Here is a 24,908-nt window from a genome sequence, read left to right as displayed (position 1 = left end):
ACAACCAATGAGATCGGTGTCCATGCATGTCTTCATCTATGTACCATGAATAGAAGTTGAGAACCCGTGGCTCGAAGCTTGTATTCGATATATATTCCAGTTTCACAAATGCAATGACCCTCTGCATCCGGATTTCATGTATGATCTCTATCACGTCTAAACCTCGAGTCCCCCCTCCTCAGCAGTGTCCTTCTCCGTAGGCTTCGTCTCCTTGTCCTTCTCTGTCTCGATGCCCGCAGCCTTAACCTGTTCAACCTTTTGCAGCACCCATGCATCTGCCCGTTCTATCGCACTCCCCGGAGACGTGCTGTTCTGAAGTAGAAAGCCTTGTATATCAGCAGGAGAGAGCATATCCTCGGGGATCTTGTCCGCAAACGCATCGGTGGATGCCCTAAGTGGAGCCTCCTTGCCAGATGGTTCGTCCGTGATACCAAAGAAATTCCAAAACATCTTCTTTGTCAGTTCTCGATCCGCCAGCTTGAACTTGATCTGATAGTCCACGCGACCTGGCCGGATGAGCGCTGGGTCGAGGCGCTGCAGATGGTTGGTCGTCATAATCAGCACCCTTCCCTCCTGCGCAGCAACTCCATCAAGCAGATTCAACAGTGATGACAGTGTCATCTCGTTCTTTCCCTCGCGATTCGGTTCCGTCGTTTCTTCCGACCGCCGACCGGCAACTTCGTACGAGTCCACGTCCTCGAGCAACACGAGGCATTTGCGCGGGAGTTTCTGGAACAGCTGCACAAGGCCATCCTCGGTGATCTGGCGCGACCCGAGGCTGAGAATGTACACGTTCAGCCCCAGATATCCTGCCGCTGCGAAGGCGAGACTCGACTTTCCCGTTCCTGGTGGTCCGTAGAACATGTAGCCCCGGCGGTAGGGAATGCCTCGATCACTATACCATCTCCTGGTAGATGGCTGGAGATAGCGCTGCACGTCCGCGAGGAAGGTTTGCTTTGCGTCCTCATCCAAGTACACCGTTGACAAGGGTCTCGCCGGACGAGAGGTCGTTCGCGTCCAGAGGAACTCGTCCCCATAAGGCCCCTTCGTGCCGCGATAGATCACGGTCTTGCCATTTTCCTTCTGCGCGAAGCACACGCGCGCCTCCGCCATGAGCTGTTTTAAGATTGAGGGGTCCCAGCCCAAGCATGAGATGCGCATCACCTCCGTTCGGGTCATCATCTGAGCCTGACGCTCTTCAACTTCCCTTGTCAACGCGAGATAGCGACCAGCATATCTGAAATAATGTGTTCCCGTGCATGGCGACCACAGCAGACGGCGCGTGTTCGCAATTGCGTCGCTCGCCGAGCCTGGATCTGCGCTGTCCTCATCCTCGGCATCCGAAAAGTCCATTTCCCCCTCTTCATCCCTAGACCCAAACCAGTCTGACGCTCCAGCAGTCAGACTCGTGCTCGCGATCAGGCGGTTCTTGTTGCGATCGAACCGCTGCTTCATCAGCCAATACAGGAGGTAGTTGTACGCCTCATCGTGCGAGTAGACCTCGATGCTGGAGTAGAGATAATCCAGTGGGATGCCGCCATATTGATCGACGAGCGCTTTGAATATAAAGGAGCCGACAGCAAAGGAGGAGAAGTAGAGAAGGTTCTTCTGGGAGTTGAAGTCCATTGTTTGACCGATTCGTTGAGTGAGAGAGAAGAGGGAAGGGGGCGCCGCCGGAACCTGGGAAAATCGCCAAGGGACGCTGTGTTGCTGCCTAAGCAGCGGCTGAAAATAAAATGAAACCCACGATTGGGTTAACAAGATGTACGCTGATATCAGCATGCAGCAGCTTGTGCGACGTGACCCTGGAAGACGAGAACCCCAAGCAGGACGATCAAGTCCCGGTGCCGGTATAAGGCCCTTTGAATACCGTGCAAAGGAAAGCTGTTAATTAAATAGATACTAGAAAATTAAATAAGAAACACAATAATATTTAAAAGCTAAAGCTAACTAGGGTTTATATAAATAATTTAAGCTTTTAAAAATAATAAAAATTTTAAATACTTTTATTAATACTTTATAATATTTAAAAAACTATAAATATTATAGTTATACAAGCAAGTAATTTAATAGTAAGTATTATAATATTTTAATTAAAATTACTTAAGGTATTTAAGTGCTATTAAAGCACTATAATATTTTTTTATTAAATTAAATAAACTTTATTATTAGCTAACACGCCCCCTTAATACCTACTTACTTTTAAATTAATTAAAAATAAGGCTAGAAATATTTATTAAACCTAATATTTTAATAAATTTTTAGTATTATTACTTAATAAATACCTTTATAAGGCTATTTATAATTATTTAGTTAATAAGGGTTTATTTAATATAAAAATTTTTATATTAAACTTCCTGCCTAAATTATAAATTATAAATATTAATATAATAAAGCTTTAAGTAAAGTTATATATTAATATTAATAAAAATATTAATTATTTATTTATTATTATATTAAATTAAAAGYTAGTATTAAAAATTAAATTATATAGCTTTAAAAATTTTTTACTACTAGTATATTACTTTAAAGGCCTTAGTAAAAGTAAGTAACTTTACCTTAGTAATAAAAATAATAATTAAGTATTACTTTATAGCCTTTTATTTAATTAAATTTTTATATAGCTTGTAAATATAGCCTACGTTAAAAAATTAATTAAAGTAATTTATAAATATTATATTAAAGTATAACTTATAAATTTTATATTTTTTAATAAAAACCTTATTCCTAAAGCTATTTAAACTAAAGTATTTAAAAGTAAAAAAGCATGTATTATAAAAATAAAAAATAAGTTAATTTATTATATATTAATAATAATTTATAAGATTAATAAGGTATTTTAATAAGTAGCTTATTATATAAAAAATATTTAAATAAGTAAGGGTACTAGTATATTTAATAAATTTAATTTTTAACCTTATTTTTTTAATATTTTTAAAAATAATTATATTAAAGTTTAAATAAAGCTTGCTAGGTAATAAAAGTAGGGTAAAAAGTAATTAAATTATAGTATTTAAGTAAAATTAATTTATAATAACTTTAATATAAAAATTTTAAAAAAGCTAGAGCTTGCGCTAAGGCTTATTTTAAAAAATTTAAATTTTTAAAAATTATTTAGCTTTATTAAAATACTAAAGCTTGTACTTTGCTAAAAGTTTTTTTTTTAAAAATAGCTATTATAAAGCAGCCTTGCTTAATAAAAAGGTTTATAAAAATAAGATTATTTATATATACTAAAAAAATTATTAACTTACTAGTAAAAAGGTATTTTTTTTAGGTATTATAATAAAGCTAAATTTATATAAGGTAGTAGCTAAATTAAATTATTAAAAATAAAAAAACTTTTTAAGGTTATAAATAGCTTTAAAAGCTTTTAAAAGCTTTTTTTTTTACTTATAGCTATTTAAAAATTAAAAATATATAAGTTTATTAAGTTTTATATTAAAAAAGGTATTAATAATATTATACTACCTTATATTTATATTAAAAAAGGTAATAAGTATTATAATAACTTAAAAAAAATAGGTAAAGGCTATAGCTACTTAATTATTTTTATAGTTAATTAATTTAAAATTTTTATATATATAAATTTAAGCTTTAGCCTTAAAAAAGTAGCTATTTATATTAAATTTATATATAAATATTTATAATAAGAAAATTAATTTATTTAAACCTGCTTTTTATTTATTAACTACCTTTTATGCTTTTATTTTTTTAAGTTTATTTAATTTAAGATTAATAGCTCTAAAAAACGCATTTTTAAGTAAATAATTTTTAAGATTTTTTTAGTACTTGGGAGAAGGCGGTAATTTATTTTAATAAAGATGTTTTTTTTTAGGGTTTTAATAAAAAGTAAAAAAGGTAAATTATATATAGTTATAAAAAGTAAAATTAAAAGTAATTATAATAATAGTATAGCTTGCATAGCTTGTTAAAATACTTAAATAAAATTTAAAGTTTTTTTAATTACTTTAAGGTGCTGGCCTTTATTTAGTTAATTATTTAAAAAAAATAACAAGTTTAATTCTTGGTTTTTTGCCTTTTTTTATATTTTTAGTAATAAAATAAATAGGAGTTTAGGAGCGGGCTTGCTTTACTTTATATAATAATTATTAACTAGCTAGGTTTAAAAATAAATTTTTTTAAGTTTAAAAGCATGTAACCTATTATAAAGGCTATAATAACTTATTAAAAAAATTAATTAATATTAATTTTTATATAAAAATTTTATAATAGTAAGGTTTTAAAGTAAGGTTTAAAATAAAAAAAGGTAGTAAGCCTTTTAATAAATTAAAGGCCTTAGTTTTACTAAAATTAGGCCTAGGTATAACCTTATATCTAGATTTTTTTTTATTTTTATTTTTTTTAATACTTTTATTTTTAAATATTTTTACCACCCTTAGCTTGCTTGTTATTGGAATATTCTTGTTTTTTTTTTTTTTTTTAAATTTAGTAAAGTTTAAATTTAAGTTTATATTTTTAATAATACAGCAGTAAGAGGGCGGTTTAAAAATATTAACTAGTGGTTTAAAAAAATTAATTTAAAAATTAATAGTAAAAAATAGTTCTTGTGAATTATAAAGCCGGGATTTATTAAAAATAATATTTTTATAAGCTTTAACACGCTAATTTTAAAAAAACTAGATTTACTAAATATTTAAGGCTTAATAACTTATAAAATATTTAAGTAAGGCCCTTAGCTTTATTTTATAAAAGCCTTTTTTTTAGGATTTTTTTGCCTAGGAAAAATACCTAATAATTTAAATGCTTAAAATATAAGGCTTTTTACTAGTAAGTTTTTTTTATAAAGTTATTTAATTAATAGCTTTAACAAGAATTTAATTATTAATATAAGCTACTATTTTAATAATCCAGGGTTATATATTAAGCAAAATATTTTTATATAAAATTATTATTTTAACTTTTTAAATTAAAATGCCTTTAAAGCGCTTGGCTATATTATTTTAAAATAAAAAGTATAAAGTAGACTAGTTTTAAAAAATGCCTTTAAAGGTAGCAAAGTTAGGAATATTATTATTAAAAATAGGTTTATTATTATTAAATAGGAACTTTAAAATAATACCATAATAGTTTTATATAAATTATATAAATTACTTAATAATATTTTTATAATTACTTTTAAGCTAGTAAGTATAGGCCCAGTGTATTTTAAAAAATTTATTATAAAAATAAATTACTTATTAATCTTTATTTATTACTAGCTTTATAAAAATAAGATTAATATAAATATAAATAAATAGCTTAATAATTAATTTTTTAGGCTATTTAAATATTTATTAAGAAGCCTAACTAACCTAGTAAGTATTATAATACTTAGATAGTTAAAAATTAAAAATATTAACCCCTTATATTATTATAGGAAGATGCTTAAGCACTTTATTATTAATATATTTTAGGCATTAGTAAAAAGCTTTAAAATTTTTTTAAAGCTATACTTTTTAAGTTAAAATTTTAACTTTTTATTAAGTTAGAGCATTAGCCTTTTCTAGCTTTAAAAAGCTTTTTTTAGCTTTATTATTTAAAGGCCTAAGAAATAATTTTTAAGGTAAAAAACTGGTTTATTATTTTTAAGTATAAGGGTGTTAAAATTTTAGGTATATTTAGCTTTTTAAAAAGGCCTTGCTACCATAATATTAAGGTAAAATTTAAAAGTATATATAACTTTATATAATATAAATAGTATAATCCCTTTATTAAATACTTTTAAATAAATAAAAACTAATTTATAGCCTTATATAGCTATAGTTATATTTTTAGCTTAAATATTACTATTTTAAAAGTAATTTAAAAAGGTAAAATAATTAAAATTATTATAAATATAAATAAAGGCACCGGTATTAAAAATAAAGGTATTTTAAAGTTTTAAATTACTTAAAATACTAAATACTAAGGCTGCTTTATAATATTTTTTAGGAACTATAAACTACGCGTTTTCCTAGCTATTTTACTAAGCTTTTTAATTTTTAATATTTTTTTTTTATTTTTAAAAAGCTTGGTATTTTTAACCTTTAACTTTTAAAGCTTTTTACTATATTTATTATTTTTTTAAGTGCTTTGCTAATCTTTTTTTTTAGTTTTTTATTTATTTTATAGGACTTTAAATAGTATAAATATATAAAGTTATAGTAAAACTTTATAACATACTTATATTTATAAAAATAAATTAGTTTATTATTAATTAATGCCTAAAAAGGTTTATTAGTAAAAAAACCTTTAATATTTAAATTACTAGTAAAGGGCTAATTTAACTTTTTAGTAAGTGTAGTAAAGGCTATTCCTTTTATAAAGGTTTTAGTAAAGCCATTAGTAATAAAAAAATATTATTAAAACTTAAAAATAAAGGTAAAATAATTAATTTTATTAGGTTTTTTATAATTTAATTAATCTGCATGGCGCTCCGCATAAGCTATTAAGTATTTACTAATAATTTTTAAAAATACTATATTAGCTATTTTATTATTAGCCTTAGGTTACTTAAGGTGTAAAATTTTTTAATAAGCATGCTTATAATTTTAAAGTTACTAGGTAACTTTTTTTTATTAAATTAGTATAGTAAGGGTAATAATATAGCTATTAAAGGCCTTAAATTTAATTTTAAAATTAATAAAAGTAAGTTACTACTTTAATTTAATAAAAACCTTTATAATAAGCTTATTTTTAATAAGTTACTAAATAAAAAGCATAATTAACTTTTATATAATATTATTAATATTTTAAATTTTTAAAAAAACATGCTTAGCGTGATTTTATTTTTAATTAAATATTTTAAATACCTTTTTATTAGCATTATTTTTAGGGAGTTAAAAAAGCTTAAGAAAAGGAGTTTAGTAAGTTACTTTTAAATTAAAATACTTTTAAACTTTTATAATAATTATAATACATAAAATATAGCTATATTATACTAGCTAGTTTTTTTTAAATTTTAAAAAAACTATTATATTTAAAATATTAGTAGTAAAGCTTATAATAACTTTTAGATTAATAAATTAAGTATAAAAATTAAAATTTAATTAATATTTAATTTCCTAGGTGCAAAAAATAATTAACTATAAAAAGCCTTTATATAATAAAAGGGCTGGTACTTAGGGGATATAAATAGCTTTAAAAAGTTTAAAAAAGGTAAGAAAATTTAATAAACTAGATTATTAAGTAATTCTCCGGGCTTATAAYTATAAGGCCCTTTAAATATTATATAAAAAAAAGCTATTAATTAAATAAATACTAAAAAATTAAATAAAAAATATAATAATATTTAAAAGCTAGAGTTAACTAGGGTTTATATAAATAATTTAAGCTTTTAAAAATAGTAAAAATTTTAAATATTTTTATTAATACTTTATAATATTTAAAAAACTATAAATATTATAGTTATATAGGCAAGTAATTTAGTGGTAGGCGTTGCAGTATTTTAATTAAGACTGCCTAAGGCGCCTGAGCGCTGTTAAAGCGCTGCAGCGCTTCCTTATTGAACTAAGCGAACTCCACCATTGGCTGACAGCCGGTCTCTGCCCCCAAAACTGCAAATCCGCTACGAAGATTGGGCGGGATTACTGAACAAGACTCATGTCTTGAGGCACTCAGTTCGCACATGACGGTTTGCTTTACTCATCTCAAGGTTCTCCTGTATGTATTCTTCTTCGCTTGTAGGTCCTGTTTCTACTTTGTCCGTTCACAAAATCTCGTAACCCAAAACATCCTCTGACGGTGATCTCAATGATCACTTTGCGCAAGAGGAAATCCTATGGGCACGTATCATCCTCGTACTCCGTTGTCGATAGACCTGAAGCTGCTTCACTTCAGTTGGAATAATAGTACTCCTGGCTCGCGGGAGACGTATAAAGCGCCTTTCTCAAGGGGCTCTCAAATAAATCCCGAATTTCATCCAGCTCGTAGTCAGCGTTGATGGCCAGCTGTAGCATGATTCGCGCCTGGTCGCCGCCGATATAGCTCGCGTAGATACTGTACAGCCATCAGCAAATGTTTCCTGAAGATGCGAGGAGTGCCGGCCGTACACCGCGTTTGGATAAAGATCCGGTACCCCAGTGCCGGTGACTGGTCGCGCGACTGCCACCGTTGGGATACCCTTCGCATAGAGGCCTTCTGCGGCTTCGCGGGCAGAAGGGCTTAGCGCTGCAGCCCCGGGGCCAAATATGACGAGCCCTCTGAACAATGGGTTAGTATAAACCATGGGCTGAATGTCGGAGAAACGTACTTTGCGCCATTTGCGACAGCGGCGTACATCAGGGATGCGTCAAAGCCCTCTGTATTAATAGAATTGTATCAGCCTCCGGTCGACGTTGGAAGGGCTTATCGGACTCACGATGGCCGTGGAGAATAATCACAGACGGCAGCTCAACTGTGTCAGAGACGTTGAAATGGGGTCGTCCTGTGGGAAACGACGGGCCGAAATAATAGTAGGGTTGACCTCCAAGGAATGCACCGAGGGTCCCTTGCTCGATGGCCTTGAAGGTGTCTGGAGTGTTGGCGTTGACTTTTGTGGAGTAGTAGATCGAGGTGATCCTGGTCAAGACATGTTAGTAATTTACCATACGGGACAGGCTTGTGAACGGTCTACTTGTCATTGAACGCAATGAGCCCTCCACGGTTTCGGGAAGAGGGAGCAGAAGCGGCGGCAACGGCTTGGAAGAAGTTCGAACGGCCATCAGGGGAGATATAGCTGTCTGGCCGCATGGCTCCCGTGGCAATAAACGGCTTCGAGCAGTTAAAGGTCAAATCGACTCCAAATGCCTGGTTAATGTTGGTCAACGGCGCCTAAGCCCACTATAATTAACATGACTCACCGTCTCTTCCAGTGTGTTGGTCCCATGGAACATGATCGCTCCAGTAATGTCCGAGTCCACATCACATAGGTACTTGTTCAGGTGCTGGGTGATGTTGAGGTACAGGGACGAGTTGAGCCCTGCACTGCCACCGCTAGCAGGAAACTCAATCACAGCAAGCTGAGCGACATCAAGTACCTCTGGGACTGTATCGATCAGGTCAAGAGCCGAAGGGCCATCCCCAGCTCCGTAGTGGATGTTGTCAAGACGACTGTAGTTGGAGGCTGATAGAATGGTACCACCGGCACTGCATATCAAGACTTTGGGTAGGGTTTCGTTTTTGCTGATCCAGTCGAGCCCTGACGCTGAGCAAGAGCCCAGGCCTATCGCCGTCGAGACTACGGAGCTGAGCTTCATCTTAGGCCCGCAGTTGGAAACTGGCAAAGGTGTGCCTTGGACCTTACCGGCGTAGTTATCGTATCATATATACCAAACATGTTGGAGATGCCCAGCCGGCCAAGCACTGTGCTATCTCCGCGATACCCGGTCAGCATCCTTATCATCTTGCTTTTTCGTTTCGTTATGACTCGATGGTGATTTGTCTTATCTGCTTACCCCAACTACCCCAACTACGCCCCAACCTTTTCTGGGCCATGGCTACGTATTGTTCCAGCCACCCTATATCGTATCAAGCCATAGCCACTTGCAAGACGGCCGTTTCGCGGATGCCGTTTTATCTTAATGCCTGTATCCCTCTTTGTACCGGCCTAGATATGCTGAAAGGCTTTTGATCATCAACATCCCTGAACTGCTTAATTCCCGTCGCCCCATCCGTGCGCGATAGACCCGGGACGCTTGCTTAGCATTCAGATATGCTTCCGGCCCGGGGCAGGGCGGCGTGTGCTGAATTCAGGCTTACTTTCTGTATTTGCCGTGGCACGCTACTTCAGGTTCAACCATTTTATTTACTGTTTCGTCCCAAGCTTCTCCGGGAGGAAGATTTGCAGAACACAAGAGACAAAGTCAAATAGCCAGCAATGTTCAACAATCTAGGAGGCGCTCCTAGAGCCGTCGCCGCTGGGGGCCAGGCTTAGGGGCCTCCTCCCTGGAGCGGTCGCTCGCGGCCAACAATATACCTCCTGAAAAGACCAATTAGAGTCATGGTATTGCTGTAGCCCGAATACAGCATACCGAGTCAGAGCAGTCAAATCCGAACAATGCAATCCCATAAAGTAGTCTACTTTTATAATCCATCCAAAGCACAAGTTGATTGCTACCTAGATTTTTAGTTGCATTAAGATGGTTCCCCTATCCCTAAGGAAACATCCTAACCTGTAGGCCATGTTGATATCGCTCATCTGCAGGCAGCTCATGCGGCATTCGCCTTCTAGCCGCTATGGACTGGACAGAAAATAATCCTTGCGCGAGAACCAAAGGTAAGTGTGTTTGTGAAAGTTGTGGCTAGGGTAAAAACACGTCCCTTTAGAGAGAGTGATAGAAAGTTATGTCCATGGATGCACAATGGGCAAGCTCTTATTTACAAGGACCTCTACCACTCTATACTATTTATTGAATTCATTATCTCTAGCCTGTCCGAAATATGATATCATAAGATCTTGTTTACCCTAGGACCAGTGATACATCCTCCAAGTCCTGCTCCTCCCAAGCCCGCGACTCAACAGACCCAATACCTCGACGATACGCAACGCCCTCCTCCCACTCTACCCACAGCACAGTGTACGTTTCATACACCCGCGGTGGATCAAGGTACATATCCCGTTCTTTATCATAGGCCAACACGTACATTTTCTGTCGATTGATGGCAACAAGCTCAATGCGTCTCCCCAGCTCGTCCCTCCTGCCCAACGTATTGCGTTCTGCATGCATGTGTGTTTCTGAGACTCCTTCAGCTTCTGGTGGAAACGCGGGAATCTCCCGTGTCTCCTTTTTGAGCTGCAGCTGCAACGCCCCAATCCGCTGACCGGATCTGTTAACAATGTACAGGGATCCGTATTTCCTGTCGCGGCGGGCCCAGAGGAAGGAGCGCTTTGTTGTGCAGAAGAGGTAGGGTGTTTGTTCCGGCATCGTAAAGGCAGCTGGAGGGGACGACCTCATATCTGCAACTGGGATTGGATGGAACCAAGAGTCAAGCAGATTGGAATTTTGCCCCGAGCTTTCTTTATATGTCAGCTTTCGATGCTTGTAGTGGTACCTGCCGCATCCCTCGGGGTAGTTGTACTCAACCCCCTTGGTCCGCGTATTGGTAAGCGTGTACGCGTGCCCCTCGTGCCTCGTCCAGCCCAGGGGCAATGGACGAGTGTGATCCTTGATGGCATCTCGGTTCTCAAACCACGTGGAGCGCACACGGCGCATGGGGGAGCCGCTGGGTGTCCGTGAGGTATACCATTCCGTGATGGGGAACGTCTCGGCCAAGGGCCATCCAGCATTGTCGTCGATCCTGCTCGCCTCGCGCGCTGGCCAGCTCACTTCCCCCTGCCACCCGATCCATGACCAGGATGGCAAGGATGACTCCGGCAGCGCGCTGGTCGTGCTGGTGGCATTAGGTAGAGTGCGTGGGGTGCGTCGCCGACTGCCTGCCCCTTTCCAGGCGGGATGCCAACCCAGCGCGCGATCGAAGAACATTTCGGGCAGGCCGTAGAGAAAGGCGCCGGTGAACGAACGGGTGAATACGGAGAGTAGGCCAGTTAGAGCAGGGAGCGCATCCTGGTCATACGCCAAGTTTCGGGTGTTGTATGATGAGATGACCCTTTCTAGCGAACCGAGCTCGGGGAACCCGGCTAGGATTACCTGCAAGCGTGGGGCGGGATGGGGGAGGAATGATTGTGAGATGTTTGTTCCCGGTGTCTGGTCCTCGTGCCAGATGGCGTGCTCGCATTCCCAGTGTAGCTGTTTCTCGAAGAAGAGTACCTTCCTCGGAGACATCAGGTACTCTTGGTAGGTCCAGCCCCTGCTATGATAGACTGGATAGATAAGAGGGTTTGTGTCCCGCACGGCAATCCGCTCTTTGCTGCCGAATGGCAAGACGGGCTGGTTGATATTGCGAGAAGTGGAGATATTTTCCAGGCCCAGGAGACCTTCCTGCGCATCCTCATCTGCTGCAACAACGGTGAGCACAGCGTTGGCGTAGATTGCGCTCATGAGCTTCAGCTGCGCTGCCGTGGCCGCGACATCGCCGTGAACGATACAGAGCACGTCAGTCCAGAGGTAGCGCTCACCAATGACGGAGGCCAGCGCCATTGCATGTCGGATTGTCGGTGGGATATTGCCCCAGAATTCAGGCTCTGAGATTGCGTGAGGTTGTTGCAGTAATACTAACTTCTCAGAATTCATAATGAAGCCGGGGTACCGGCCTAACGTGTAACTCAGCGCGACAAACCTCTTCCCCGCAGAGCCGGATACAAGGCATTTGTTGTCGAGGTCAATCAGCCAGGCCGGCCCCGTTGGCAAAGGGACTTGTTGTATTGCATGCCCGCACTTGGGTCCGTGCAATGTGCGGCATCGGCCTCGCCACTGGTTTATGAGGCCAATGTCCACCCAGTCGGCATTGAGGATACAGCCTGTTCCGATGTGGTCGGGGTCGGATTCCTTGTTCACGAGTACAAGCTCCCACGTCAGATCAGGGAGCGGAATACCTTGGGGGCATAGAGACACTGCCCCGGGTTTGATCTTGGCGGATAGTCGGATGGGAAGGTCATCATAGGATAAAGGGAGCATGGCATTCCGGTAAGCATTCAGCAGAGGCGAATGTCCGAGACAAGTGGTGTCGGCCAGAGCAGCAAGAGGTCCCAGGTCAAGCTCGAGACGGTCATTGTCCTTGGTGAGGAATACCTGCATGATCTTGTGGCAGAGGTCGCAAGCGGTGCCATCCATTGACCGCGTTGGTAACCATTCCTCCATCCGGATAGCTCGAGGATATCAAGTCCCCGAGGGGATGTTGGATCCGTGGATGCAATGTTTGAGACTCAAGGTTGATGCGAATATGTACAAGGAGCGGGGTAACACGGCGGGGCTTAGCAGGCATTCTCGATGCAGCTAGAGGGTTAAGGTGACCTGGGCTATTCCAAAGGCTTATATAAGCCTTTATTATATAATTTTTAAGTTTTAGCGGTCACATAACCCATAAATATTAAAAAAATTTTACCATGTATTTAACCTTTTTTATTTTTTTTATAATATTTTAGTATTATTAAAATATTATTAATATTATAAATTATAAGTTAACTTAATAAAATTATAAATATTAATTACTTTTTAAGCCCTTAAAAACTAGTTAAGTTATTTTTTAATATATTTTAATTACTTATTTATTACTTTAAAAATAATACTAATAGTACCTTAAATATAGTTTTAAAAAAAATATATAGTACCTGCCTTATAAAATTATAAGTTTTTTTTTAAGTTTTTTTTAAATACTTATAAAGGGCTTGGTATTTACCCCTTTTTTTATTTTATTAAAAAATTAATTTTTTAAGTTTACTTTTACCTTTTACTTATTTTATTATAAAGTACTTAATAAGCGCTTTTAAATTACTTACTAATTACTTAATTTTTTATTTATTAAAAAATTAATTTCCTAAGTTTACTTTTATTTTTTACTTATTTTATTATAAAGTACTTAACAAGCACTTTTAAACTACTTATTTATTATTTAATTTTTTATTTATTAAAAAATTAATTTTTTAAATTTATTTTTATTTTTTACTTACTTTATTATAAAGTACTTAACAAGCACTTTTAAACTACTTGCTAACTACTTAAATTTATAACTATAAATTTTATAATTTTTTATATTTTCTATATTTTTTATATTTTTTTATTTAATTATTTATTAATTACTTATTAATTACTTAGTTAATTATAGGAAAAAATAGCTATATTATTATTTATCTTTAAAAAAAGTTTTACTATATTAAAAACTATATATTTATTATTATAAGTACTTAATAATTACTTATTAATTACTTATTTTTATAATTTTTTACAAAAGGCTATAACCTTAAAGCGCATGTTTATAATTATAGTTTAAATATTAAAAAGTTAAAAGGCGGTAATATAGCCACCAAGAATATTATTAAAATAATTAATAAGTATTTATTAATTACTTATAAATTACTTAGTTATTACTAATCCCCTTAATATTTTTTAAGTTTTTTTTAATAATATTTCCCCTTTTTTTATTATTAACAGCGCTGCAAGTAGTTTATAAGTAATTATTTAATAATTAGCTTTTTTTATTACTAGCAAGAGATTTTTTAAGCCCCCCTTTTTTTATAATATAAAGAAAACTATAAGTATTTATTAATTACTTATTAATTACTTGCTACTTACTTAAAAACTTATATTATAAATATAAAAAAAAAGTTAAAAAAAATAGGCTATAAAATACTATATACTACTTATAATAATTTTAAAATATATTATTAAAATTTAAAGGGACCCTGTAAAAATTTTACCTTTTTTAATTATAAAAATTTAACTTTTTATATAAGTGCTTTTTAACTACTTATTAATTACTTACTTTTTAACTTTAAGTATTAGCCCACCATAACGCCCTTGCTAAAAAAAAGGTAAGTACCCTTTTAACTACTTATTAATTACTTATTAACTATTTATAAAAAACCTTTTCCCCCTATTTTTCCCCTTATATAAAAACACGCATGTAAATAATTAATAATAAAAAAAAAAGTAAGTACTAGCTATCTACTTTTTGAGCGCTTGCTAATTACTAATTATTTATAGGTTATTATTAAAACTAGCTTTAAAAAAAGTTAAATAAAAAGTAAAAAAAATAAACCTAAAGATAAGTGCTTGCTAACTACTTATTAATTACTTATTAATTATAATAAAACGCGCATAATAATAATACTAGTAAAAAATTTTTTAATATAGCTAGTAGTAATTAAGTTTTAATTATGTTATTACTATTATGGTGTTATAACTGCGTAGTGTTATAATAATATAATCTAGCGGCCTAAGGCCGCCAGGCGGAGGAACTTTAATACTAAACTAGCCGTGTGTTAAGGTAGTGGCTAGTTATATAATATATAAAATACTAAGTTTAACTTAAAACTTTAACTTAAAAAATTAATAATTAATTTTTATTATATATATATAATACCTTTTTTATTATAGTAATTTATATTTTTTAAGCTTACTATAGTATATAAACATAACTTATAATTTTAATTACTTTTTTTAAAAAAAAAACCTATTTTATATAATAACTAGGTAATAAACTTAATCCCAGGAACTAATAAATAATATTTTAAAAAAATAATTATAAATCCTAACTTAATAATTAATTAATATGCCTAAAAAAAATTTATAAACTTTTAATTAAAAAATCCTAAGGGCGCCCCTGTTATTAAATCCTAAATTATATAAAAAAATATTAAAATATAAAATGCCTGCCCAGGGGTAAAAAAACAAAAGTAATAAAAAATTATTAAAAAATTATAGGTAATATTAAATATAATTTTAGTAAAAAAAAAGGAATTATAGAAATAAGAATGTTATAAAAAAATGCTAATAAATCCATGCCTAAATTAAAAAGGCACACTAATAAATTATAATAGCTAAAGCTAATTAATAAATATATAATATACCTATTTAATTTATTAAGTAATTAATAGCCCCGTGCTAAATAAACTTTAATAACCTTGTAATTTTAAAAAAAAACTATTAAAGGGGTTATAATAATAATAATAATATTTAAAAAAAAACTTTTTAAAAAAATTACTATCCGTAAAACCATACTAGGCAAATAATATTAAAAAATTTAATAATTAAAAATTAAATATAAAAACATACTTTAAAACCTTTTTAACCTACTACCTAAATAATAGCTATAAAATATTTGAATTTATTAAATTTTTAGTAAAGAACTATAAACAGGAATGGTTTAATATTTATAAAATAAAAATTATATTTACTTAAAAAGAATTTTTTAATATGCTAGTTAAGATAATTAATAACAAGATAATATTAGTTAATAATTTATTAATTAAATAGGGTAATATAAAGTAGTAACCATGGTAAATTATTAGGTAATTTATATAATTACTAAATTAAATTAAAAAATACCTAACCCAGAGGTGGTGCGGGTTTATAGTGTAATTGTATTGGCGGCCGATTGTTAATTAGTTAGATTTTAAAAATTTTGATTGCAAACCTTCAAAATTAGAGACTATAAATTAATTAGGTGGATATAAATAAATTTGCTTTAAATTTAAAAGGTAAATAAAGTTAATAATTAAATTTAGTTTGCGAAAGTTTTAAAGCAATTATAATATAAATTAAGGTGTAAAATAATTATAAAGTTATTAGGTTAGGTATAAGATTAAAATTTAATAAAGCAAAATTATTAATAATAGCAGGGAGTTATATAAATACTTATAATAATAAGTATTTTAAACTAAATAAATTATAAACTGCTTGTTATAAGGGTGGATACGCATAAATTTTTTTTAAATTTAAATAGTAAATAAAGTTAATAATTAAATTTAATTTAGGAAAGTTTTAAAGTAATTACCATATAAATTAAAAAGTAAAATAGTTATAAAGTTATTAGGTTAGGCATAAAATTAAAATTTAATAAGGTAAAATTACTAATAATAGCGGGGAGTTATATAAATACTAACTATATTGTGTAGCTAGACCCCCCCCCTCCAGCGCCAAAATTTAAAACCCTAGGGGGGGGGTCCAAAAGATTTTTGGACCCCCCCCTAACTTTTTTATTATTAGGCCAAATCTAGTAATTCTTTTTTTATTATATAGGGAATTTAGTTAAATTTAATATTTTTTAAAAAAAATTAGAAAATATTAATATTTAGCTTAGCTAATATTATTTAAAGTTTTAGTAAGAATTTTTGTTGGGGTAAGCCTTGGCGCGCTAAAAGCGGGAAAACTATACCYTTTTAGGCTATTACTAAAAACCCTAGGTTACTTAGGTAATTATAGATACCTAAGGCACCTAAGGCACTAAATTTTATTTAAAATATTTTTATTATTTAAAAAGTTAAGAGTTAGGAAAATTTAGGGTTAATTTAAATTAATTTTTATTATTTAGATAATAAATAAAATTTACTTATATTAGGCTTATTAAATAGGGAATTTTATTTTTTATCTAGTTTTTTTTAAAATAAAAAAGTTATCTTAAAAACTTAGAGTTTTATTAAGCTTTAAAGTTYTAATAAACTTTTTTTTATATTTTTTTAGTAAACAAGCTTATAATAGGCTATTTAAATTAAGTTTATATTATTAAACCTAATTTTTTTAAAAATATAATTTACTAAAAATAAATAAATTTAAAAAAATAAACTTCTTATATCTTTTTATTTTAACTTTTAAAAACTATATATATAATAATTAGTATTAAATTATAAATTATAAATTATAATTTTCTATTTTTATTGAAAATATATAACTAGTGTTATATATATAAATATTTTTATAAGTATATATTTAAATTTTTATTATATATATATATACATCCTTAGTATATTTAAGGGTTTTTGTATTAGGGTTTGTGTTTATATATTTATTAGTAATTTTTTATTAGTTTTTATTTAGCTAATTTTATAATTACTTTATTTATTTAAGCTTAAGTTTTTTTTATATAAGTTTTATTATTTCTAGAACAAATGCTTTAATACTAAAAGTAATATATATAATAAAATAAAGTTTATTTAACCTAAGTTATTAAAAATATTATTATTAATAGCTTATTAAATATTTAACACTTTTATTAATAGCTTATTTTAAATACTAATACTTTTGTTTACAGCTATAATAATAGTAAATATAATAAAGGTCTTTAAAAAATTATATAAATAATATATAAACTACTAGTATAAATTTATAATTTATAAAATTTTAATTTTTTTAAAATTTTTTTATATAGTATTATAGCTAATAATAATAGGGTTATTTTTTTTACTTTTTTTAGTTTAAATTAAATGCTAGTAGCCTATATTATTATTAGTAATAATTTTTTAAGTTATAAATTTATAGTAATTATAAAGCTTTATAATATAACCTTATTTTTTAACCCTAATAATAAAGCTAAAATTATAAAAAAAAGTTATTATTTACCTTATTAATTATAAAGTTATAATTAGCTAGTGTATAAGCTTCCTTATTAAAATTAATATATAATATAATTATTATACCTAGGGTTATAAATTATTTATTAATTATATTATTAAAATAGTTAAGGTATTTATTATATTAATAAATATAAGTTATAGCCCTTATTTACTTATAAGTATAATAATTAATATATTTAATATTTATACTAAATAATAATAATAATAATAATAATAATAAAAARGGCTAAAAAGGCTAAAAAGGTTAGAAAAAAAATATAAATATAAATAATATTACATTCCGTATATATTATTAAATTTACTTATTACCTGTACTAGCTTTTAATTATAATTTTTAGTATTTTTATTATATATAAGCTTAATTAATAAAAATATTTAATAAACCTGCCTTAATACTTTTAAGTATTATAAATATATATTATTAAGGTGGAGTTTAAAAATATTTTTAATATAATATTTTTTAAATTATTTTTTTTTTACCCTAGGGTTAAAAAGCTTATAGTTTTTAGTATTTTTTTATTATATATAAGCTTAATTAAAAAAATAAAAAATAAACCTAACCTTATACTTTTACATATTATAAATATATATTATTAACTTAAAGTTTAAAATATTATTAATAATATTTTTTATCCCCCTAGTATTAAAAAATAAATAATTTACAAGTATTTTAATATATATAAGTTTTCTTTAATTTAAATAAAAAACTTAACCTAAAATTTTAAAGTAATTTTTTTTATTTAAGGTTAAATATTTTTTATTTTTGCCCCAGGGTTAAAAGGTAAAAAATATATATTTTTATAATATTTACTAAGAAAATATATAAGTTTTCATTAGTAATAAATTATTTTTTTACTTATAATATATTAAAAATAATTATTAGTATATTTTTTATTTATAAAAATAAATACTAATTACTAACTACTTATTAATAATTATTAATTTATAATTATTTATTTATAACTACTAATTTTTAACCACTAATTTTTAACCACTAATTTTTAACCGCTAATAAATAACTACTAATAAATAACTATTAATAAATAACTACTAATAAATAACTATTAATAAATAACTGCTAATAAATAACTGCTAATAAATAACTTATAATAAATAACTATTAATAATAAAAACTATTAAAAACTAACCCAGAGGTGGTGCAGGTTTACAGTGTAATTGTATTAGCGGCCGATTATTAATTAATTAAATTTTAAAAATTTTGATTGCAAACCTTTAAAATTAAAAACTGTAAATTAATTAGGTGGATATAAATAAATTTTTTTTAAATTTAAAAGGTAAATAAAGTTAATAATTAAATTTAGTTTATAAAAGTTTTAAAGTAATTATAACATAGGTTAGGGTGTAAGATAGTTATAAAGTTATTAGGTTAAGTATAAAATTAGGATTTAATAAGGTAGAATTATTAATAATAGCAGGGAGTTATATAAATACTTATAATAATAAGTATTTTAAACTAAATAAAATATAAACTACTTATTATAAGGGTAAATGCGCATGGATTTTCTTTAAATTTAAATAATAAATAAAGTTAATAATTAAATTTAATTTAAAAAAGTTTTAAAGTAATTACCACATAGGTTAGGGAGTAAAATAATTATAAAGTTATTAAGTTAGGCATGGGATTAAAATTTAATAAGGTAAAATTACTAATAGTAACAGGGAGTTATATAAATACTTATAGTAATAGGTATTATAAACTAAATAAATTATAAACTACTTATTATAAGGGTAAATACGTATAAATTTTGTTTAAATTTAAAAGTTAAATAAAATTAATAATTAAATCTAGTTTATAAAAGTTTTAAAGCACTTATTATATAAGTTAGGGTATAAAATAATCACAAAGTTATTAGGTTAAGTATAAAATTAGGATTTATATTTAAAATAAGTATAAATATTTATAGCAACAGGTATTTTAAACTAAATAAAATACTTATTATAAGGGTAAATGCGCATAAATTCTTTTTAAATTTAAAAGTTAAATAAAATTAATATTTAAATTTAGTTTATAAAAGTTTTAAAGTGMTTACCACATAGGTTAGGGTGTAAAATAATTATTAAGTTATTAAGTTAGGTATAGAATTAGGATTTATTTTTAAAATAAGTATAAATACTTGCACTAATAGGTGTTTTAAACTAAATAAAATATAAAATACTTATTATAGGGGTGGATGCGTATAAATTTTTTTTTAAATTTAAAAGTTAAATAAAGCTAATATTTAAATTTAATTTATAAAAGTTTTAAAGTAATTATTATATAGGTTAGGGTGTAAAATAGTTATAAAGTTATTAGRTTAGGTATAARATTARRATTTATATTTAAAATAAGTATAAATACTTGCAMTAATAGGTGTTTTAAACTAAATAAAATATAAAATASTTATTATAAGRGTRRATRCGYATRRAYTTTTTTTAAATTTTTAAAGGTAAATAAAGTTAATAATTAAGTTTAATTTAAAAAAGTTTTAAAGTAATTACTATATAGGTTAGGGTATAAAATAGTTATAAAGTTATTAAATTAAGTATAAAATTAAAATTTATATTTAAAATAAGTATAAATACTCGCAGCAACAGGTGTTTTAAACTAAATAAAATATAAAATAGTTATTATAAGGGTAAATACGCATAAATTTTCTTTAAATTTTTAAAGGTAAATAAAGTTAATAATTAAATTTAGTTTTTAAAAATATTAAAGTAATTATTATATAAAATAAGTTATAAAATAATTGTAAAGTTATTAGGTTATAAAATTAGGTTTTAATAAGGTAAAATAGCCTGTTATATTTAAAATAAGTATAAATACTTGTAGTAATAGGTGTTTTAAAATAAGGGTAATATTAARGTTAGTATTATAATTAAAAACTATTTTTATTAATTATTTATTATTATTAAATATTAAACCAAATAATTATAAAAAAAGAAATTTTTATTAAAGTACTAAAACTTTAAATTATTATTTATAAATATTATAAGATTAGTATAGTACCAGAATATATTAAAACTTATTTATAAAATTAGTATTATATAAAGGTAAAAAATATAAAACCTATTATTAAAGCTATTAGTATATAAAATAATATTATTTACTAGCTAAATAAAATTTAGATACCACGGGAACTTAATAAACCCATTTTTTTTATTTTTATTAAATATAATAGTATGCAGTGCTAAAAAAACCCTAAAAATTATAAGTATATAATTATAAATACTTATATTATATAATTTTATTTATATAAAATATATAAATAGTTACAAAATAAACACCTAGGCCGTGTAAATTAAAAAAATTAAAAATAAGGGCAGGCTAAGTTTTATTAATTATTTTATATAATTACATAGCAGTAAATATTCTATATTAATAAAAACTATTATTTAATTTATATTTATAATTATAACCCCAAGCCTAATAAACTAGCTGTATTATAAAGTAATTAAGTAATATTAATTACTAAAGCAAAGGCCCACGCTATTTAAAATAAGTAAAAAAAAAATAACTAGGTTATTTAAATAAGAAATATTAATAATACAAACCTATAATTATAATATATTAATTAAAACTAATACTTAAAGGGGGCCGCCCTGCAGGATTTATTAAATATAAGAAAAATATTAAAAACTTATAGTAAAAATTTTTAAAGCCAGGCACTGCGCGTGCTTTAAAATACTATAAATTAACTAGTAAAATAAAATTAATATATAGTTATTTATTATAGTTAAATAATTTAAATAGCTGCCTATTGTATAAAGGTAATATAAACACTATTTTATTTATTATAAGTATATATAAATAAAAAAAGTATTTATAAGCATGTTTAGCCATGGTAGTAACTTTTACTATTTATTATATATATATAAACCCCGTGGTAATAGCATGGGAAAATACTAGTATATTTTATAATTATTTAGTAGTATAATAATTAATAAATTTTATAGTAAATAGCCTAAAATATTACCCGGGATATAGCATGCTTTTAAAATTATTTTAATTTAATAAAGTAATAATAAAGTAATAAAAATACTTAAGTATATTAATAATATAAATTTATTATAACTTTAATTAAAATTACATGTTTAGGGTTTTATATTTAGTTACTAAACTAAAAAATTTAAATAAAAAATTATAAAAGTATACTAGTTTATAGCATGGCTATTTAAGCCCGCGGGATTAAAATATAAATAAAGCCTTAATATTATATATAAATTTTATTAAGGGTGTTAAAAGTGGCGCGGTTTATAATAATTTAATAAGTGTTATAAATAAACTTTGCAAGGCTAGATATTATTAATAATTAGGTTAGTAAAAATTAATATATATTAAGGGGCATAATAGTAATTAAGAGACTTAGCTAAATCTTAAAAAATAAAAAGTTATTAAAAAATAATTTAAGCGTGCACCCCATGTTTTTATTATTACTAGTATTATTCACGTATAGTAATAATACCTTACTTATTAAGTATTTTAACTAAAGGGGSTAGATACTATTACAGGATAGGGTAAATATAATAATAAATAATTTTATAGTTTATAGGCATAGTAGCCTAATTTAAGTATTACTAAATTAATAAATATATAAAATAAAAATTTATTATAATTTAACTAAGTTTAAAAATATAACTTAAATAAATAATAATTATTTTTTATATAAGGTGCTAAATTTTATAATAAAAAAGTTGCGCGGGTTTATTCACGGGTTAATTAGTAATACCTAAGTAATTATAATAAATTTATTAAATTAGCTTAATCCTAGCTAATGGCCTGTAATTTTATAAAATTATTTATATAATAATTTAGTATAAAACACGCCCGGCTAAAATTTTTTAAATAACCCGTGAATAAACTAGCTAGTAAGATATAATTAAATAATTAACTAGGTTATAATTAAGCCCGCGGTGGCTAGTTAGTTTATATTATAATAAAGCTAAAGTATAAATAAGATTTAAAAGTATTTTAAACTAGTAATTTAATTTAAAAAAAAGCTAGTAATTATAATATATTTAACTAGTGGGGCCCCTCCCCGGGGGACAAAGTTATTAAGTATTTATTATATAAATACTAATATTAATATATACTAAAATATATTTATTAAAAATAACATGGTGGTATTTATAATAGTATATTATAAGGGGTTTTATATTAGTAATAATATTAAAATTATTTTTTATTATATCTTACAGGAGGTTAGTAAGCTTATAATATAGTATTTATAACTAGTAATATTATTTATTAATTAACTTAAGGTAATATAATAGCGGATTAATAATAAAATACTAACTTTATTTAACCTAAAAATATAGGGGCGTAATAATAAAATAAATTAATTATAAAGTAATAACTAGTTATAAAAAATCCTAAAGCACAAGAGCTAGTTAAAAATAAGATTATAATACTTAATAAATATTATTAGCTAATAAAATATTTTTATAATAATTAGCTGCTAGTTTTTATAGTTAAGCAGCGTGTTTTTTAATAATAAATAAAAAAAATAAAAGCAGGAAATTACTATAATTAAAGCTAGTAAAAATTTAAATAATATAAAATATATAGCTAATATACAGGCGGGGCATGGGTCCTATATAATAAGTATAATATATAAATAAAAGGTTATAAAGCTACTAGGGAGCACGTAGCCGCGGTATTTAAAATTTAGGGTATTTAATATTAACTAGCACTAATTTCTTGGTGTAATAAAGCTAGTTTAGTTATATTTAAAAAAATAAATTACTTTATAATAATTTAAAATAATAAATTACTAGGAATAACACTGCCATAATTTTTAAGCTATAAATATAAAATAGGTAATATAATATATAACTAGCCGCGCTAAAATAAAACTTTAAGAAGTACAGGCCCTAGTGCTAAAAGTTATTTAAAATAGTTTAAGTTTAATAATAGTAATTATACCCGCTAGCAGGGGTAAAAGTATAATATTTATAATTTTTATATTTATTAATTATAATAAATATATTATAATAATAGTACTATTAATTTTACTACGGGAGGATATAAAATAGTAATATTAAAAGTTAAAAATTATATATATAAAATAATAAAGCCACTGGTAGCCTAATAAAGCTATTATTATATTAGTTACGCCTAAGTTTATATTAAATAAAAATTTCTAGTATTTTTTAAACTAGTAGTAATTAATATAGTAATTAAACTAGATTATAGTAAATAAATATTATATAATTTTAAATAACTAGCATAAATTCCATCCCACCATGGCGTGGTTAAAAAAATTAAAATTAATATATATATAGCTAGTATTTTTAATAGTAATACTACCGCCCTAGTATAAACCTAAGTTTTTTTAAAAAATTTAATATAATTATAAATAAGTAAGCATGCACCATGTTATTACTAGCCACTATAATATTATATATTAAGTTTAGTAACTAAAGCTACCCCGGGGAACTTTACATAAGTTTATATAATAAGTTATTAGCTTTATAATATTAAATTATATTTAGGTATATATTTAACAAGCACTTGCGTGTGGTAACTAGGTTATTATATATTTTAATATTTAAATTTAGGCCAGGGCGGTTGCACGGGAGCTATAATATAAAATATATTATAATAAGTAAAAAAATTAAGCTAAAATTATAAACTATTTTTATAATTAATAATTATAAGTAATTATAATAACTAGTGCACTAGGCATAAGGGTTAATATTCTTAATATTTATAATATTATTTACCTAGGCCATTTTTGGTTATTACTAAATTATAGCTAAAAAAATAGTTAGGCTAAATAAAATAAATAACCTAGTAAAGCTATAATTATTTACCTTGTATAATAATAAAACAAGAATTTATAAATAAATAACATGCTTAAAAATAAGGTTAAGTAAGTATAAATATATTTAAACCTAAAAAGGTGCCATTACCACTAGTTTATTTTAAACTAGTATTTAAATAATAATATAAATAAATATAGCTGCTAGCGGTGCCAAG

At 27.8% G+C, this 24,908-nt stretch overlaps 3 protein-coding genes across 3 annotated transcripts; all 3 read right to left on the bottom strand.

The window, feature by feature from the left end:
* Positions 1–156: 156 nt before the first annotated feature.
* DSM5745_06903 (BCS1 and AAA domain-containing protein) lies at positions 157–1,626 on the bottom strand (the record flags this gene model as incomplete). Its single annotated transcript, XM_026748919.1, has 1 exon — positions 157–1,626. The coding sequence occupies one exon, from the start codon at positions 1,624–1,626 to the stop codon at positions 157–159; it is 1,470 nt and encodes a 489-aa protein (XP_026602009.1).
* A 6,191-nt stretch (positions 1,627–7,817) lies between these two features.
* On the bottom strand, positions 7,818–9,218 carry DSM5745_06902 (asparaginase; the record flags this gene model as incomplete). The annotated part of the gene is made up of 6 exons (XM_026748918.1): positions 7,818–7,980; positions 8,034–8,183; positions 8,234–8,282; positions 8,342–8,541; positions 8,597–8,769; positions 8,823–9,218. 6 exons carry the CDS (start codon positions 9,216–9,218, stop codon positions 7,818–7,820), a joined length of 1,131 nt encoding a protein of 376 aa, XP_026602008.1.
* Positions 9,219–10,421: 1,203 nt separating this feature from the next.
* Positions 10,422–12,656, bottom strand: DSM5745_06901 (uncharacterized protein; the record flags this gene model as incomplete). Its single annotated transcript, XM_026748917.1, has 1 exon — positions 10,422–12,656. One exon carries the CDS (start codon positions 12,654–12,656, stop codon positions 10,422–10,424), a length of 2,235 nt encoding a protein of 744 aa, XP_026602007.1.
* Between the last annotated feature and the right edge of the window lie 12,252 nt (positions 12,657–24,908).

Source organism: Aspergillus mulundensis (genome assembly GCF_003369625.1).
Source record: "Aspergillus mulundensis strain DSM 5745 chromosome Unknown scaffold_7, whole genome shotgun sequence".
In the NCBI taxonomy this organism is placed as follows: Eukaryota; Fungi; Ascomycota; class Eurotiomycetes; order Eurotiales; family Aspergillaceae; genus Aspergillus; species Aspergillus mulundensis.
This window is presented reverse-complemented; position numbering and strand designations above follow the sequence as displayed.